Raw genomic sequence first — 16,831 nt, 5'->3', positions numbered from 1 at the left:
AGGAAAATGCATTAGTCTAAGTTAGGGTGTGAATATTTAATGAGTGATAAATTAAAATACATTTGACACATAATGGCATCATTGATGAATTATAAATAAGGTAGTTTAATTATGCTCGATTCAATGATGGGTGCATACATATTATTTAAAACATGATTCTTTTGTAGTATTGGCCACATACATCATTTGCAACCTATTTGTCCAGCATGATAATGATTTATTTGTCTTTTATGTAACAAAAATAATGTGGCTCAATGGGGGATTTGTGTACGCAAAGTATTTTTAAAAAAGAAAACAAGATATTTAATCTTCAGCATACCCATGTGTTGAATGTGACATCCTCTTTGAGGAAGTCCATACCGATAGTCTCAAGTACAAGCAGAATATGGAATAAAAGCAAGAGATTATAAGTTAGGAGGTTTTCAAAAGTGTGAAACCTCATTGTTGCACAGTAAATGTGATTTTGAACTTGAAGGCAGCAGCATTGCTTTGAATAAATTACTCAATCGCTAAACAAAAGACTACAATTAGCGAAGGGGGCAAAAGCGTACTCACTTAAAGCAAAGCTGGGTTTCATGCTGTTCAACCCAGACACTACACTATCTAAAGCAATCAATTTCATTTAAAACCTGAAATGCATCAGGACCATTACTGTATCAGTATATCCCCATGGCCCTGAGCAGGCTGCACATTTTTCTATGACGCAAATGTGAAGTAATACAATATAAAATGAACCACAAAAGGAAAAGCTTCAACCATCATTTAAGCATTGTAGAAAAGAGTCTTCATGCCTTGTACTTCTCCTTCCCCATTTCACTAATGACACAGATATGCTGAAATAGAAAAGGGTCAGTGAGTACAACAATCTTCAAGCTCAACATCATCACAAAGTACAAACTGTTATAAGCATGAATCATAGGCTGCTTTCCATCCATCCCTAATACTTACATTTAGATCTCTAAAGTACTCATTGTAGTCCAGCGCGTATCCTACCACAAATTTGTCAGGGACTTCAAATCCTACAACTAGAAGACATAGAAAACAAGTTAATCAATGACTTCAACTAACAAATTTACAAAGCATGCTTTGTGACTGTATATGACACACATCATTAACAGAATGTAAAACATTTATTGTGTGAAACTCACAGTCTGGCCTGTAGCCAACACTTCTGGGTGTTCTCTTTACCAACAAGCTGAGGACAGAAACTTGGATGATTAATAAAATACTTCATAGCTGCCTAAACACTGACAATAATCTCTATCCGTAACAAAACATTCAGAGTAACATAATCAGACATTTGTTATTTGTGAAGTTGTATTTGAGAAGAATTACCTGGCTACTTTAACCATTTTGGGATTGTACTGTTTGAGAAGTTGCAATAACGTTTTCATCGTCTTGCCTGTGTCAATAATATCCTGAAAACATGAGACGCTCATATTAGTGGTAGTGGATTCAGTGGCTTCCTACTTTGACACAGAAGAAAAATGTATGCATACCTCCACAATCAAAACATTCTGTAGTAAAAAAAGAGGGAAGAAAACATTAGATTTAGCGAAAAAAAAGGAACTGCACACATCTTCGTAACATAAAACTGAACTTTAGAAATGAGAAAGGTCAATGTCATTTCAAGAAATATCATTATTTACAGCACTGGTTCTTAACTGTGTCAACAATAATCTTTTTTAGTTATAATCACGCTTCGGTCATATTTCCTACCTTGCCTGTTAGTGTAGACAGGTCATCGCCACCAATTACTTTGATTTCACCCGTAGACTGGTCATTCTACAAACAAAAGAATTAGGTAGACATGTGATGTCATCTTTAACGTCAGTCAAAACATGAATGGATTGTGATAGATAAATTATCAAGACAACACATCTTAAACAATGAAGAGCAAAGTCTGGATAAATTACACAATAGCTCTTGAGGCGAATGAAGTCCACAGTCATTGGAATGGAACGGTCACTATTCCTGTTCAGGGCCTTGATGTAGTCCAGCAGGTCTGCAAAGAACTTGTAGCCCCCTTTGAGCACACATAGGGCAACGATATGATGCCCACCCATTTCCTTCATAATCTCTCTGGCCAGTCTCTCTGTCCTGTTGTAATGTAAGGTGGGTGACAAAAAAAGAAGCGTCTACTCAATCTCCTGTCAGCATCATCTTCTATTTGCTGATATTTCTATAGTGCTGCCATGGAGTCTGGTCTGTTTAACACAGGCACCAAAAAACACTATCATTATGTGATAATCGTTAATTCAATTAAATAAGCGAGTTGCGAAGACAAGAAGCTTTTGTTTAGACATTTAAGTCAAACACTCATTTTCATTCATTCATTTTTTTTACACATTTTTATTGCATATTACTGAACATGTTGAAGCCCACCTGTCCAAGATTAGCCCATGTGGGATGTAAACCCTCTCAAGGTCAGCTGCATAGTGCTTTGGTATGCAGAAAAGGTCCAGGTCATACCCCTGCTCATCGTCACTAATCTGGAATAAAACATGACATAAAGGGGTTAAAAATCTCAGGGTTATTAACTAACACGGAACATGGGACATTCAGCTGATTCAAAAGTGGGCGATCATATCAGTGGTGGGATATTTTCTTACTGCACCACTATAAAGCTCATTATTTTGTAGTTTTGTGACAAAACACAAACCAAAGCCTGATCTGTTTCTGAATTTGTCTGTCCTATGCCTAAGTCTGTAACAAATTGTCAGTATTGTCAGTTATATGTATGTAGCTCTAGCTTAAACTCCATAGCATATTACCATTAACTGGTATCATGTGATAACTCTGCTAATGCAGAGTGTGAGGTACTGTGGTAATAATGTGACTGACTTTACTCACTATTCCAGCCAGTGCATAATCTAGATCTTTAGTAAACAAAAACCTGTTTGCTTTCTATAGCACTGTACCACAACATCCCCAGCCTCCGATTCAATGTAGCTAAAGCAGACTAAAGCATCATCTTCTGTCCCTGAACAGAAAACAAATCCATCTGTTTGGATTACACTCTTTTCTTTGCAAAATAACGCGACTGATACTGAGCAGATGTCCTCGTGTTCACATGATCTGAAGGAGTATTTTACTCACAGAGCGGCTGTTTATTATTGAGGGAGCAAAGCCGTGAAGTAACAAGACAAACAACCCAATGATACAGGCCGGGTTCAACAGGAGGAATGACCTTGGATTTAGTGCTGACAAAGTTCATGTTTGGCAATGCTGCACTGTAAAGCTAATTTCATTTGAAACCTGCTTTTAACGACATTATCTGTGTCCACAATTGGGTGGGTCGGTTTAATGTGCAATCTGAAGACAATAAATTTGTGGCTTCCAAAGTCTGGACTGAATAGTTAATTGGTTGTAATCATGACAATATAAATCTGCTCTAGAAGAATCAGTGCGTCTAACACATGGGATAGTACAAATATGAAATATTCCAACATAACTGCATGCCCCAGCGACTATTGGGGCTTCTCAATGCGACTTGATATTTGTTTTCAATTTGGAAAAACAGGAACTTATTCTTTTTTTAAGTGCTAAGTTCTAATTTGGTGCAGTCAGCTGAAAAAGCAAACCACAAAAATCTAATTTTAAAACGCTTAGGTCGTCAAGAATAGTTCTACTTGAGGTCCGTGTCATGGTCTTCCTCTTCACAAACAACCACATCTGTTCTATGACTGTAGTTTTCATGCCTGCTTTTTCCTTTTGGATTTTTTTAGAATTATAAACTGTGTTTTGTTTGGAACACATGAAACTTAACTTTGAGTTAACTTTGACTTTAAGTGCATCAGATTAATGTGTGTAGATATATGGTTTTGAATCGGTTTGCATATTCACGCATAGAACGTACAGCGAGAATAAAATGCTCAGCCCGCCCCATTAGACCGTATTAGATCGTCGTTAACGGTGTAATTGTGTGCAATCGTGTAATTACACTAATGTAAGCGACGCGCGCGCGCACACGTATGCATCAAGAAGCCGCATGCTTTGCGCGGTAGGCGCGTGTCTCCATAGCCCCAGGCCACGCTACATTACAGAGCCGAGTCGACAACAACACCCGTGCGTTACCACGGGTAACGACAGACAGATGATAAATATTATGTTAATGTCCATATGTTACAGTGGCTGTAACTGTCACTTCCTGTTTGTTCAAACGTGCAGCGAGCCGCTCCAGGGAGCACGCAGAGGTAACCTACGACCCCCTTCTGTCTCCTATTTCGTTCCGGTTGTTTGTGTGTGGGGTACTCACCACAACACAGGGGCTGGATGTCGCCATGTCCGTGTCGGCGAATAAAGCTCGGTTCTACGTGTTCTGGCTTGGTGTTCAGAGGGAACCTTTAAGCTCAGGTGGCTTTCGCGGACTTTTCACCGTTATGACAGCCGCGCACACATGGAAGCGGCAGCTAGCTAAGTTGCTACCCAGAGGTTCGTTCCGGGCTGCCCGCTCTACTGTACTGGTGCGCCGATAAACGTACGATGACGGGGAGTGAGGCCGACCAATCAGGAGCGCGCTAGTCCCGCCCCCACGAGGGCGAACGAGGAGGCAGCGTGCTGCAAATGTGAAACTAGTGAAGTAACTACTCTCGGCTTCTTCCGTCAGGGGTCGCCACAGCGAGTGATTCGCATTGTTGATTGGGCACGTTTTTACGCCGGATGCCTTCCCTGACGCAACCCTATTTTTCCGGGCTCGGGACCGACACAGAACTCCTGCAATTCCTGCGGCGCAAAATGTAAAAACTATAATCTAAAGACAAATAATTAAACACTTTAAAACCAAGATATTCATTACGTAGATGGGTCTTCAATTTTATTAGTAACTGTACATGATAAACTACTTAAGACGGCAAAAACATATGCAATGCTTCCAGATGTGCTGGTAAAGCGCCTCTATTGCTAAATGAAATAAACATTTTTAACATTATTTCTGTATATTCGATTATGCTTAAACCTTCACACCCTATTTACATATAGTGACATAGAAGTATAGAGTAAAAGTAAAAAAAAATATATTATAGTTGAAAGAAGTACTAAATATGTCTTGTGCACTCAACTGGTCAATCCACAATACATTGTATTTTAAAATATATAGTTTATTCAATATCAGTATTTTGAAATATTTCCAGGTAAGCAAATAGCCACAATTCATCTTCCCAAATTTATAAAGTGGTTCATCTGCCACCTGGGGGGAGGGGGGGGGGGGGCACATGCAGATACCATCCGATCACCCTATCCTTTTCAGACACTGCAGCTGGAATGATATCTGTGGAGTCAATTTAGAGTCACAATAGATCTGTGTCTGTGTAAACTAATCTGTGCGTGCCTAACCAGATTTTTACACACACATTGGTAAACACATTTTTAGGCATTACGCTGGTGACAACCTGTGACACAGAAAGGGAACAGGTATCAACCCATTTCTTGATGATTTGAGTATTCAGGCCTGAGACTCAGCTCCACACATTGAGTTTCTCCCTATAATAGATCAGGAAATAAACAAATTCAACGATTTTAATAAAAAGATGTTAAGAATTATTTTTAACATAGATTAGTGGACAGATGTGATTTTCTATTTTGAGTTATCATAATCATATTATCCGGTGATTTCCAGGTGAGGTGAGGCTTTGCCTCCACTGACAGCACATCAATGCTGTTGCCTTGATGATGGTTGATTTAAATTTAACTTGCTAACTGGAATCTGCCTCTTTGGAAAACTGCAAACAAAATGCAAAGATTTCTGTGATTTTTTTTTCTTTTTACATATAATACATAAACATAGATTGTTTTTGCAGGGATGGCATGTCCATGGAAACACTAGCCGGTTTGAATCTTAAACTTTGTGCATTGAAAAATGTTTACTTTAACATCTTTCCCTATATTTAATCAAATAGAATTTTACACATTTTGAAAGGAAGAAATGCCACGTCTGCATTTCTGTTGAAGAACCCAGCTCCACCTCCCACAACAGGTAAACAAAAGGTTTTTGTTGCCTTCATAGTCACATGATAAACATCAATCTAAATGTTACAAAATTATGTTATTACTATTATATACTAATATACTGAAGTTATTCTGACACATAATCATGTGTCTTTACTCATTTTCAGCAGGCAGACAGTTCAGCATTTTCGCTGTCTCAAAATCAACCAAGGCCGCAACTGCAAAAGTTTGTCTGAAGCAGGTAAGAAGGCGTCAAATACAAAATTAACCATTTCACTGCTGACTCATGACTCATATTTGTGTATGTTCCTCTTTCAACATTCACAGTCGACCTGAGGATGATTTGCCTTTCTTCATCTTCTTCTTCTTTGTTTCAGGTTACCCGACCTGGGCAACACTGTTACATGAACGCCTTGCAGGCCCTCCTGACCCTGGAGCCTTTCATCCATGAGTTCTACTGCCAGGTGCAAATTGCAAGTTCCAGCTTCATCTTCCGGTACAGCACAGAACACAGCAGAGAAATTTGTTTGACCACTAACATACAGATCAGCGTGAGGAACCTCCTGATTTCTTCACCTCTCTTCCCGGCTTTCAGGCACGCCAGGATGGTTGCACAGTTTGAGCTTGACTTTGACCACGACGATATAAACTGTTAGTGCACTTCTTAATGCTACAGAGCAGATAAATAAGCTGGAAAATAGTTTTTGTAAAAAGAAATTGACTCAAAACTATGTTTCTGTGCAGGACGCTTGTCTGTTCATGCTGCAGTTCATGTCATTGGACCTGCAGAGAGCTCACATCAATTTTCAGATGTCGAAAACCCTGACGGTAGGAACTCAGTTAGAATTTTTTTGTCTTCTTAAAGTAGTGTGGACATGTAATATTTTAACCTATGAATCAATTGGTATTGTGTCATTGAACTGTCATGTCATTGTTCAGATGTGGGATGCAGTCCATGACTTATCATGGCTCAACAGCTTTGAGCTGGCACTGTTCCCTAGACATTCAGTGGAGCAGTGTCTGGACGTGTACCTGAAAGTACGACTCACAAAACTAACCACAGAAACCAATTGTGTTTGTGTGTTGTTTCATCTAGCCAAAGATTTTAACTAAGACCTTCTTATGTGTTTCCTGCTGCAGCGACAACCACACTTCCATTAGTGTAGCTGTGATGGAGACACTGTGGAACACTGGTCATTTGTGACCCTGCCAAAGTGAGTAACATCACGTTTGTCATCCTAAATGTCCAAACACTGCATCACAGTAGCTTCTTCTACTTCACTTCATTTCTTCTGTGTCTTGATCCTCCCACTGGCAGGGTTCATTGACATGGAGGGACAGCGAAAGTGAAGATGCCCACCAATCTGTCACTGTATCTGATAACAACAACATGTATTGTAACAGTCCAGCTGACGATGGTGACCAGTGTTCCATATCTTCTTAAGCCATTCTTCATGTGTGGGTGTCTGCAGAGATGGGCTAGGCAGTCTTACCAACAGCTGATTGAGATGCAACCATGAGTCAGTCAGCCAGAAATCAGGCTACTCGATCGGTCTCATGGAAGTGATCAAAGAGATGGTGGTGACAACAAAGAGCAGATGGGCCAAGAGTTAGCTTCATCGTGGGCCATTTGGGCCCATTAACAGATGATGGTAAGTCTTGGTCAAGTACTTGCCTTTTTACAGTGGTGTGTACATGTAACAACTTACCGTGTGAACCAATGATTGTCAGTATTTCGCAGACTTGTCGTAGACTTGTTACGACTGCACCAGCTGTTTCCTGGACCTGGTTCCGTCTCCATCACAGGCTGCAGGTGACACCTTGTATCCATATCTCAAGTCATCAGAATCAGCAGAGTTGTTGCCTCAATGCCTGTTGAAATGTTCTTAAAGCCTGGGTGACATTAAAACTATTACACTGAAGCCATGGAGAAGGTGAAAGAGAGGAGGATGTGATGCATTTTGGACAATACCTCTAACCCGCTGCATCAGACTGTGGAGGGTCTGTGCAGCTCCATCAGTGACAGACCGATACCGCCAGTCTAGGAAGCAGTGTTACCACAGATTTTTCATTCCCAGCTATTGTCTAACTCCACATTTTAACCTCACACTTGATGTATGTGCACAGCTTGTTTTTATTTATTTTGATTTATGTTAATTATGAGGCCCATTTTGTATATTGTTTATATTCTAATTATAGTTTTTGTACACTTTAACCTTTTTTTAAACCCGTTGGTTGAGAGCTGCTTAAGAAGTGTAATTCTCTGATGTGAGATCAGTAAAGATTTATCTTTATCTTGTAACACTACAGAGGGCCCAACCTCAACTACAAACTGTTTTTCTTCAAAATCTCATTTGGCAGTTTGTTACCTACCCTAAATTAATGTAAACGCAGTTTAATGGAACAACCAATCAGTCCTTCAATAACAGTTCATGGAATCAATTATTTAGAGCTGTAAAATATGAAACATTTACTAAGTAATAGAAAACACCTAATGTTCTTTCAGTGCCTGAGGATGTTATGAAGAAGGTGAACTAATGATCCACTACTTATTTGTCAGTTTTATGAATTGGTTAGAACTTCTATAACTACCACAACTGCAGAATATCGATATTGAAATATTTCCTCTTAAACAGTTATAATCCAGTATATATCAATTCATGTCAGAAATAAAGATGGACACTTAAGCCCTTTACAGCAGCTATTGAAACGGGATGTCTGCACCTTATTACTTTAACCGTACTGCTTCTACAGTATGTGCCCTACTTATTGTTCTTAACTGCTCTGAGCTCATTTTATGCATTGCGCACTGTAAAGAGCTTTGCAAGTTTGATTCCTGTGTATGTTTGATACATATGGTATTGACAATGACACTGACCTTTAAAAAGATGAAAAGACTGTGGTCTTAGTAAATGTGTAAAATAAAATATTTCTATTTCCAATCATTCGTGGATACATTTGTAGAGATACAAGTAACAGTACATCAAACAAAGTCAGCCAACTCCTGTAAAGAGCTCTACCTTGCTCCTTAGTAGCTAAATAAAAAAAATGCCACCTTTAACAGTGGGAAAATCCAAGTGCATGCTGGCAAAACTTGTAACTGTGACTGTTTGAAATCCAAATATTCAAAATTACTCATCATGATAAGACAGTAGCAAAATATTACATATCAAGAAAGAAAGGCTAACATGAAAAGAGTATTCTTTAAGACATGGTTACAGAAACAACAATTTTATAGAGACTAGTAACAAACAGACCCCTCTCAAAAGCAGGTCCTTCAGAAGCTAAGGAAGAATGTATGGGTTTCAGTGTGGGCCATGTAATCTGTGGGGATATGGGCAGAAAGACACAATCAAACCACCAGTCTGCCAGGTTTTATTCCTGGCAGTAATAAATGTATTTGAAACCATCTTTTGATTTGCCATGGCTTGTCATGATCCTGCAGCCGCCCTGTGCTCTGCAGAGCATGACCAGTCTGTGAAAAGCTCATCCGGTCAACTCAGAACAGGGCGTCATGACGAAGGCATGATACTCAGTGGGACATCCTGCCCATGTACCGGAAGAAACCGTGCAAAGGAGGAGTTTGGAGACCATGACTTTGAATGTAAGGTGTGGAATAGCAAATTCTCTCTCCGTCTTTTTATTTCTTCCGTTCTTCTCCCTTGTCACATGTAACAGGACAACCTGTAGGACCAGCAGAAAATGGAAACCCCAGGAAACATTAAACGGATGAGAATAAACAATAGTACAACAGCCACGACTACTGCTTTTATAATCCAAGTACCTAGTTTCCATTCATTTGTGTTCCTCTGTGGTCAATTGCCGCCCTCTCTCTGCGATTCTCCCGCTCCTCATCCTCCTCATCCCTCTCCTCGTTGCCACTGTGGTTCTTACAGTATAATCTTAAAACAAACAAACAAACAAACACAGCAACACATGCAACTATTAGTACACTAGTCTTCACCCTAGAATTCTAATATGATTCAGTCAAAGGAGTTATTTTGTAATGTGTCTGGTATCAGCAAGTGGCTCGGATCATGTTTAATTAATCATCTTTTTATTATTCAATATAAAAGGTGAACACACTTGTAGATGCCTCGTGCCATGTTTTCAATGTACTTGGCTTTGTCCTGCAGGCCGCAGTGATAGTGGTAGGTCTTCACGCATGCTTTGATTTCACAGCCGATGGTTGCACCCAGCTGGGTGCAGAGTGTACATTTCTGAAAAAGCACCAGAGCCAGTCAGTTGGTTATCAATCACTTCAAACAACTTACTTTCAAAAAATCATGTTACGCAATCTGCCCACCATTCTTTTTCCTCGCTTGATTTCCTGGATGACTGTTTTCACATCAAAGTTCCCGAATTCAGCCCGCGATGTGGTGGTCAGCTGGACTGTCCCCGATGAAAAAAGCTGGGAGAGATAAAATATCAGGAAGAAATTCATAATATTATCGTGTCTAAAATGCACCATTGGAGTGTAAAGTGCTTCAAGTATGTCACGCAACAACACAATCCACAACAATCTTACCATGCATTTGTAGTGTGCAGCCACTTTTTTGGAATTATCTGTGTGAAGCATGCCTCTTGTTTCGTTTTCCTCGTCCCCAGCGTGGCAGAAACCACAGCGCTGGCCGCTGTCTGCAGGACTGGCCCGAAGGGGAGATCTGTCCCGCTGAAACACACACACAAAAGCAAAAATGCTAAAACACTGCACAGACACACCCTCCCACAAATCAGACCCTATCAAAGGTGTGTTGCCCTACATGAGAGGAACTCTCCTCGTCTGCAGCCTGCGAGGAGGTGGAACGCGTGTCTTCTAATTGGCCACGAGATCCTGCCTTAGCTCTCCCCTTTTCAAACCTGCCTCTGCCACGACTTTGTGGAGGTGAGGAGTCTGAATCGTTGGTCACAGCTTCCTCTTCATCTAAGAGCAGCAACAAAACACAAAAACATGCTGAGAAAATGTCTTTTCTGCGACGACAAAAAGATGCATCGGAGAAAAGAACCTGTTAGAGGATGCGTTTCTTATTTAGATAAGATCTTCACAGCAGCTTGACAACTAGTTCTAGAATATAAACATTACTACACTTTCAATCAATTTAAAAGACCGCGTGAGAACAAAAATCCACCCAGCTTTAATCAAATCTACCGTACGGGATAACAATCAGGCAGATGCTAAAGCATACTCTTACCTTGAATGCCATCTTGTGACGCATCCCGGTGTTTGCGGCAGTAAACACTATATAAAGAAGCAAACAAATACATTTAATTATCATTGTACTGAAAATAACCTGAATAGAGAATATGCCCATATACAAACTGACTCACAGGTAAATGCCTTGTGAGGGATTTTCTTTGATCTGGGCTTTGTCCTTCACAGCGCAGTAATAATGATACGTCCTTCGGCATGTCTTCACATCACAGCCGATAGTAGCACCCGGCCGGTGACATGAAGAACACATCTGAAGGAGGGAGAAACACAGCTACATGTTTTAAGGAGGAAAACAGGCAATAACATGCAGCTCATCATTCAACATAACAGATGATTAGCGATAGGATTTGTTAATTAGTGATGACAAATGTGATTTTTGATTAGGTTCTGAATAATAATGTCCCTTTTAAGACAATATTCTTAAAATCCATGAGAAAATGTCATCAAATAAAAACCCTGTGCGGAAAATGCATTGCAATTAAAACCGATGACAGCAGAGAGCTTATTATTACTAAATGTTCTAAATTAAAACAATTCTAAACAAAAACAAAGATCTCATTATATCTTGTTTGAAACCTAAACATTGCATGATGATGCATACAAACACAAAAAGCTTGCCTGTGTGTACTACTTGTTTGTTAAAACATGAAGTGTAACATCTTTTACAAAAGGCTGTTCATTGAAAAAAAAAATAGATCTGATTTTTCACCAGATAATATGAACCTCACTCCGCTTGTAGGAAACACATGCATACGAAAAAGAAGGAAGTAAACACATTGAACCACTACGGACACACTGTAACCTTAACTGGTGTAAACATGTGCTAAATGTGATATACGATGCACAAGTAAATATATAGATGAATGTATTCTTAAATTATGCATAAACTATTTATGTAAAACCTACTTTATTTAAATGTAGTTTTCACACTAAAAACCCTTTTTTGTAGCTATAGATAACCACTATCCGCATCCATTACTTTAGCTACACGAGTAATTGCAGTGGCTACTTACCAATTTATTTCCCCTCTTGATCTCTTTTTTAACATCCTCAATGGAAAATCCCCCAATGTTGTCGCTGTCTGAGTGAGATGTGACCAGTGCAGAGGAGAAAAGCTAGAAGCATAAATATGAGAATCATTTATTCATTACATCTATGTGATCAAATCTATTCTGCCACATTACATATTTCAATATTAAAATTTTCATCAACTGTATTTCTATTAGTTTTTTTATTCTATTTTTTACAGTCCATGTCAATACAGCTACATTAATGTAGTTACTGACACTATTTATTTATTTTTAATTACAGGCTTTAATTTAATGTCTCGACCTAAACATCAAGGAGGCAACTATTACCCCACTCCCCAATAAACACGAGCCAGGCATGCTAGTGTTAATTATATATTCATTGCACAAACTCATTACGCTGTGTCTCATTTTATTTTGGTTTGTAAACAGTTCATTATGTAGGTGTCCCCTTATGAACAAAAGAAGCCACAAAAGAGTCAATTTGAAATGTGGCATGTGTGACAATAAATAGGAGTTCAAATCTGGCTTGGAGGATCACAGGCTACAAAGCCAGAACAACGTGCTCTGCTCACCATGCACTTATGGTGGGCTGCCACCTTCTGGCTGTCAGACACCAGCAGCTGCCCGCACTCCTTGTCCCGGTTGGTTCTGCAGAAGGCACATTTAGGCAGCCGAGCCGCGGCTCCTTTCCTCTGTCCCGACATGATCGAAGGCGTCTTTGTTGGTTTCAACCTAGAAAAAAGAAGAAGAAAAAATAGAACCCCCCAAAATATGTTGAAGCATCAAGATAACTGAGTTAAATTTGCTGGATCACCCATAACACACCTGCAGTCGAACAGTTTTACACATTAGGTCATCAAGTATTTCATGAAAACAGCTTTGACATTCACTGGTGACTTTTCACACATGTAGCTTGTCATGTTCTGGCTCATATCTCATTCACCAAAATCCCATAAGGTATTACGTTTAGCATACTGCATGTAAAGGAGCGAAGCATGTATGTCTCATTACTGCTAATTGGCACTGTTTTAATATATAGGCATAACCATGCACACACCTGTAAAACTGTTCATCCATTTACAGTAAACTAAAGCCAAAGCAAGTAAACTATAAAGGTAACCACTAAATAGAAGTCTTTAATCTAGATAAAATCTTATCCTTTAAAAAAGGTGATCAACTACAACCGTAAACCTCTCAAATGAAGAGCCAGAGTTCTGAAACAATCTGTAACTGTTGCCCTTCAAAACCTCCAAATACCACATCACTGAGCCGACTCCCCATCCGTTCATTTAGGCTTAATTTGAATTCAAATGGCATGTTTAATGCTGTGTGTGGACCGATACCAAGCCAGGTGCCAAAAAAATGAGTCCAATTTATGAATCCAGTCAAAATGACACTGATGTGTTAAAGACAAGCAGCACACAGGCCTGCAGTTAGCGCTGCTCACCAGTCATCCCAGGGCAAAAATCTGAATAAACTGGAACGGGAAGGGAAATCAACAGAAACAGGGTTGAGAACAGAAATGCCCAGATTCCACGTAGCTCAGTCACACACGTGCACTTTGGAATTACAGACAAACCGCCCCACAAAGATGCAGCACAATCCCACGTATGGCCCACGTCCACTCCAGCGTTCTGCCACATCTGTCCCAACTTCATGTCATTCTTTTTCTCTAAAATACAATCAGTTCTGGGGGATTTTTAAGTCTTTTAGACTGTAGTGTCTATTAAGCAAAGCGGTGAAAACACGCCAGATACAGGATCTGTTGAATCAAATACTACCGCAGTTACGTTGTTTCCATCTGCATTTATTTAAAACCTCACAACGTGTGTTAAACATTTATTTAAAAGAAAATACAAAGATTGTGCAGGATTGATTATGGAGCCATCACCGAATTCTTCACAGCAGATGAGGCGAACAAAGCTCCAAATTGTCAATTTGATGTTATCAATAACGCGCCGCATAAATATTAAATATGATGATTGTAAACATCTACTAATAATTATTATATTCCACAAATGAAAGTGAGTGTTGTAAAAAAAAAATGGCAATAGCAGGGCGCTGCGACGGCTCGGCAGAGCCGCTAGAGCCATGATCGCAGGGCCAGGATTTCACTGCGGCGGCTACGGCGGCGGAGCCAGCGAGCGTACGCACAATGCTGCCCGTGGAAAAAACACCAAACAGCCCCGAATCCAACCTGGGCTCCTCGCTGAAATGCCCCCGTGTCTCCATCCGCTACCAACTTGCGATGCTGTGGTCGATCGGCAGCGGGAGCAAAAGGAATATAAAAAGTGTCTCCAATTTCTCTCCCAAAGTTTTGAATTAAAGGGGGTGTGTGTCTCTGTCTCCACCAAACTAGCTGGAACTGACAACAATTCTCACTATGAACCTCTCAACGCCCCGAAATCTCTCCTCGGGCCTTTTCATGCAGGAAAATAAAGGTCGACGGGCAGGAAAATGTGACACTTCGACATCATGTTTCTGCGCGAGCCAGGAAAAGGGAGAATATTTCCCTTTAAATGTGGGAAATTATCATGACAGGCGCGGGTCTTTGCAAACCGTTTCGAAGTAAAGAGCGCCATACGTGATGTATCCCTGAGAAAAGCAGAGCAGCTCAGCTTGGACGCCAGCAATACGGCCAAAACGACAATAGGCCATGTAATACGTCTGCTATCATCCAGCCGCTGGTAAACGGTTAACGTCCTACCTGGTAATGCAGCCGTATCGTGCCCAAACGGTGGAAAAGACGGAAAAGTGTTCCGGGAAGCTACTGTGTTTCTTTCCGTCCTTCAGAAGCAATCGTGTGCTTTTCACACTAGCATCAAGCTAACTACTGCGTCCAAGACGACCTGACTTCCGGATGTGGCTTTCAAAATAAAACGCCCTGTGACGAATGTATGCTGCGGTGAGTCAAACGTGAAAAGACGTGGGAGGTCTAAGTTCGAAGAAAACGAAAGTTCTTTTTAAAAATGGGCTACGTCCTGGAAATACCTAACTTTCATGTACCCAACTTTAAATATTATTCAAATGCCAGTTGTTGCAGCAAATTTCAAGTGTAATCGCCTCAAAAGCTAAAGGTTTAGATGAAATTTAAATCTGCAACACATCCATTAAACAGCGCCAACTGATTTTGCATCTTTTTATAAAATAATTAAATTATTTTTTTTAATTATTTATTTAAGTTTACTTTATATACAGAGAGCTACACAGATTTGGGGATTTGTTCCATCTATACTCTAGTGGTAACCCGTTACATATAAGGAACAAAGGGACTAAATAAGAGAAGTTAAAAATGTATCTGACCATGAAGTTTAAAGTTGACTGCACAATTTGACAGTGATATACTGGACAACCACACCTGTGGATGAAATACTAAAATATAAATATGTTAAATTAAATGTGATTTTAACATCTGAATAATTAGTAATTTTTCAAAAACTGATCTGAAGTATGACAATTGTACAATACAAAGAGGAGAGGACGACTCTCCTGTCTGCAAATATTGCTCTTACTTATATGTAGCTTACAATTTAGATAATGGTTCTTGTGAATTCTGTAACTAAGACCGCATAAAGGAATGTTTATTAGTAGAGAAAATGTATATATATATATATATATATATATATATATATATATATATATATATCTCGCTCTCAATGCTGCATTCACATCTTCCATGAGACTTAAGACACGAAAGCTCCTCACCATGCATGGAGGGTTCCACCCCAAATCCAGCACCCTGAGACTGTACGCTAGCCGCAAGGAAGGAGGCCGAGGACTAGTGAGCGTGAGAGCCACTATCCAGGATGAAACATCCAAGATCCATAAGTACATCAAGGATAAGGCCCCGACAGATGACGTGCTGAGTGAATGTCTCAGGCAGTGGAGAACAGAGGATGAGATGCTGGAAGAGGGACCATCATGGGAGGACAAGCCCTTGCACGGGATGTACCACCGGAACATAACTGAAGTGGCTGATCTCAACAAATACTACCAATGGCTTGAAAGGGCTGGGCTGAAGGACAGCACAGAGGCACTCATCCTGGCCGCACAGGAGCAGGCCCTGAGCACCAGAGCCATAGAGGCCCAGATCTACCACACCAGACAAGACCCAAGGTGTAGACTGTGCAAAGAGGCCCCAGAGACGGTCCAGCACATAACTGCAGGGTGTAAGATGCTGGCAGGGAAAGCATACATGGAACGCCATAACCAAGTGGCTGGCATAGTATACAGGAACATCTGCGCGGAGTATGGACTGGAAACCCCAAGGTCAAAGTGGGAAACACCTCCCAAGGTGGTAGAGAATGAGCGAGCCAAGATCCTGTGGGACTTCCAGATCCAGACTGACAGAATGGTAATGGCGAACCAACCAGACATTGTGGTGGTGGATAAAGAGCAGAGGAAAGCCGTAGTGGTGGATGTGGCAATACCAAGCAATGGCAACATCAGGAAAAAGGAACATGAGAAACTAGAGAAATACCAAGGGCTCAGAGAAGAACTGGAGAAGGCTTGGAAGGTGAAGGCCACAGTGGTGCCTGTGGTGATCGGAGCACTAGGGGCTGTGACCCCCAAACTGGAGGAGTGGCTACGACAGATCCCTGGAAAAACATCCGAAATCTCAGTCCAGAAAAGTGCAGTCCTA

At 40.4% G+C, this 16,831-nt stretch overlaps 2 protein-coding genes and 1 long non-coding RNA gene across 5 annotated transcripts; 1 reads left to right on the top strand and 2 right to left on the bottom strand.

Moving 5' to 3' along the window:
• Positions 1 to 21: 21 nt before the first annotated feature.
• On the bottom strand, positions 22 to 4,495 carry hprt1 (hypoxanthine phosphoribosyltransferase 1). The gene is made up of 9 exons (XM_029164965.3): positions 4,259 to 4,495; positions 2,386 to 2,492; positions 1,917 to 2,100; positions 1,720 to 1,785; positions 1,500 to 1,517; positions 1,336 to 1,418; positions 1,149 to 1,195; positions 949 to 1,025; positions 22 to 833 (listed from the first exon to the last, which is right to left on the bottom strand). The coding sequence occupies exons 1-9, from the start codon at positions 4,283 to 4,285 to the stop codon at positions 786 to 788; spliced, it is 657 nt and encodes a 218-aa protein (XP_029020798.1). The 5' UTR covers positions 4,286 to 4,495; the 3' UTR covers positions 22 to 785.
• LOC114864241 (uncharacterized) lies at positions 4,025 to 9,319 on the top strand. 3 transcript variants are annotated; one of them, XR_003787280.3, is made up of 10 exons: positions 4,025 to 4,196; positions 5,898 to 5,974; positions 6,114 to 6,187; positions 6,324 to 6,442; positions 6,542 to 6,597; positions 6,691 to 6,774; positions 6,886 to 6,984; positions 7,087 to 7,160; positions 7,265 to 7,598; positions 7,678 to 9,319. It is a non-coding gene; the product is annotated as an uncharacterized LOC114864241 (long non-coding RNA). The 3 variants fall into 3 exon arrangements; XR_005898212.2 differs by lacking the exon at positions 4,025 to 4,196 and having other exon boundaries at positions 5,213 to 5,974; positions 7,678 to 7,759; positions 7,839 to 9,319; XR_003787279.3 differs by lacking the exon at positions 4,025 to 4,196 and having other exon boundaries at positions 5,213 to 5,974.
• phf6 (PHD finger protein 6) lies at positions 8,856 to 15,059 on the bottom strand. Its single transcript, XM_029164963.3, has 11 exons — positions 14,897 to 15,059; positions 12,762 to 12,921; positions 12,172 to 12,273; positions 11,275 to 11,408; positions 11,139 to 11,185; positions 10,710 to 10,870; positions 10,475 to 10,618; positions 10,253 to 10,357; positions 10,033 to 10,166; positions 9,731 to 9,848; positions 8,856 to 9,630 (listed from the first exon to the last, which is right to left on the bottom strand). The coding sequence occupies exons 2-10, from the start codon at positions 12,891 to 12,893 to the stop codon at positions 9,731 to 9,733; spliced, it is 1,077 nt and encodes a 358-aa protein (XP_029020796.1). The 5' UTR covers positions 12,894 to 12,921; positions 14,897 to 15,059; the 3' UTR covers positions 8,856 to 9,630.
• Positions 15,060 to 16,831: the final 1,772 nt, after the last annotated feature.

The sequence above is a fragment of the Betta splendens genome, chromosome 10, assembly GCF_900634795.4.
Source record: "Betta splendens chromosome 10, fBetSpl5.4, whole genome shotgun sequence".
Taxonomy (NCBI): domain Eukaryota; kingdom Metazoa; phylum Chordata; class Actinopteri; order Anabantiformes; family Osphronemidae; genus Betta; species Betta splendens.
The sequence above is the reverse complement of the archived record's forward strand: the minus strand, read 5'-3'. Positions and strand labels throughout refer to the sequence as shown.

Excerpts from the sequence above, each read along its gene's own strand:
- phf6 (XM_029164963.3), bottom strand. The coding sequence starts at position 12,893 with ATGTCGGGACAGAGGAAAGGAGCCGCGGCTCGGCTGCCTAAATGTGCC. Across the intron at positions 11,409-12,171 it reads TCAAGAGGGGAAATAAATTG|ATGTGTTCTTCATGTCACCG; the intron begins GTAAGTAGCCAC and ends TCCCTCCTTCAG. Across the intron at positions 11,186-11,274 it reads CCCTCACAAGGCATTTACCT|TGTTTACTGCCGCAAACACC; the intron begins GTGAGTCAGTTT and ends TTCTTTATATAG.
- hprt1 (XM_029164965.3), bottom strand. The coding sequence starts at position 4,285 with ATGGCGACATCCAGCCCCTGTGTTGTG. Across the intron at positions 2,101-2,385 it reads CATGGGCTAATCTTGGACAG|GACAGAGAGACTGGCCAGAG; the intron begins GTGGGCTTCAAC and ends ACATTACAACAG. Across the intron at positions 834-948 it reads AGTACTTTAGAGATCTAAAT|CATATCTGTGTCATTAGTGA; the intron begins GTAAGTATTAGG and ends TTTCTATTTCAG.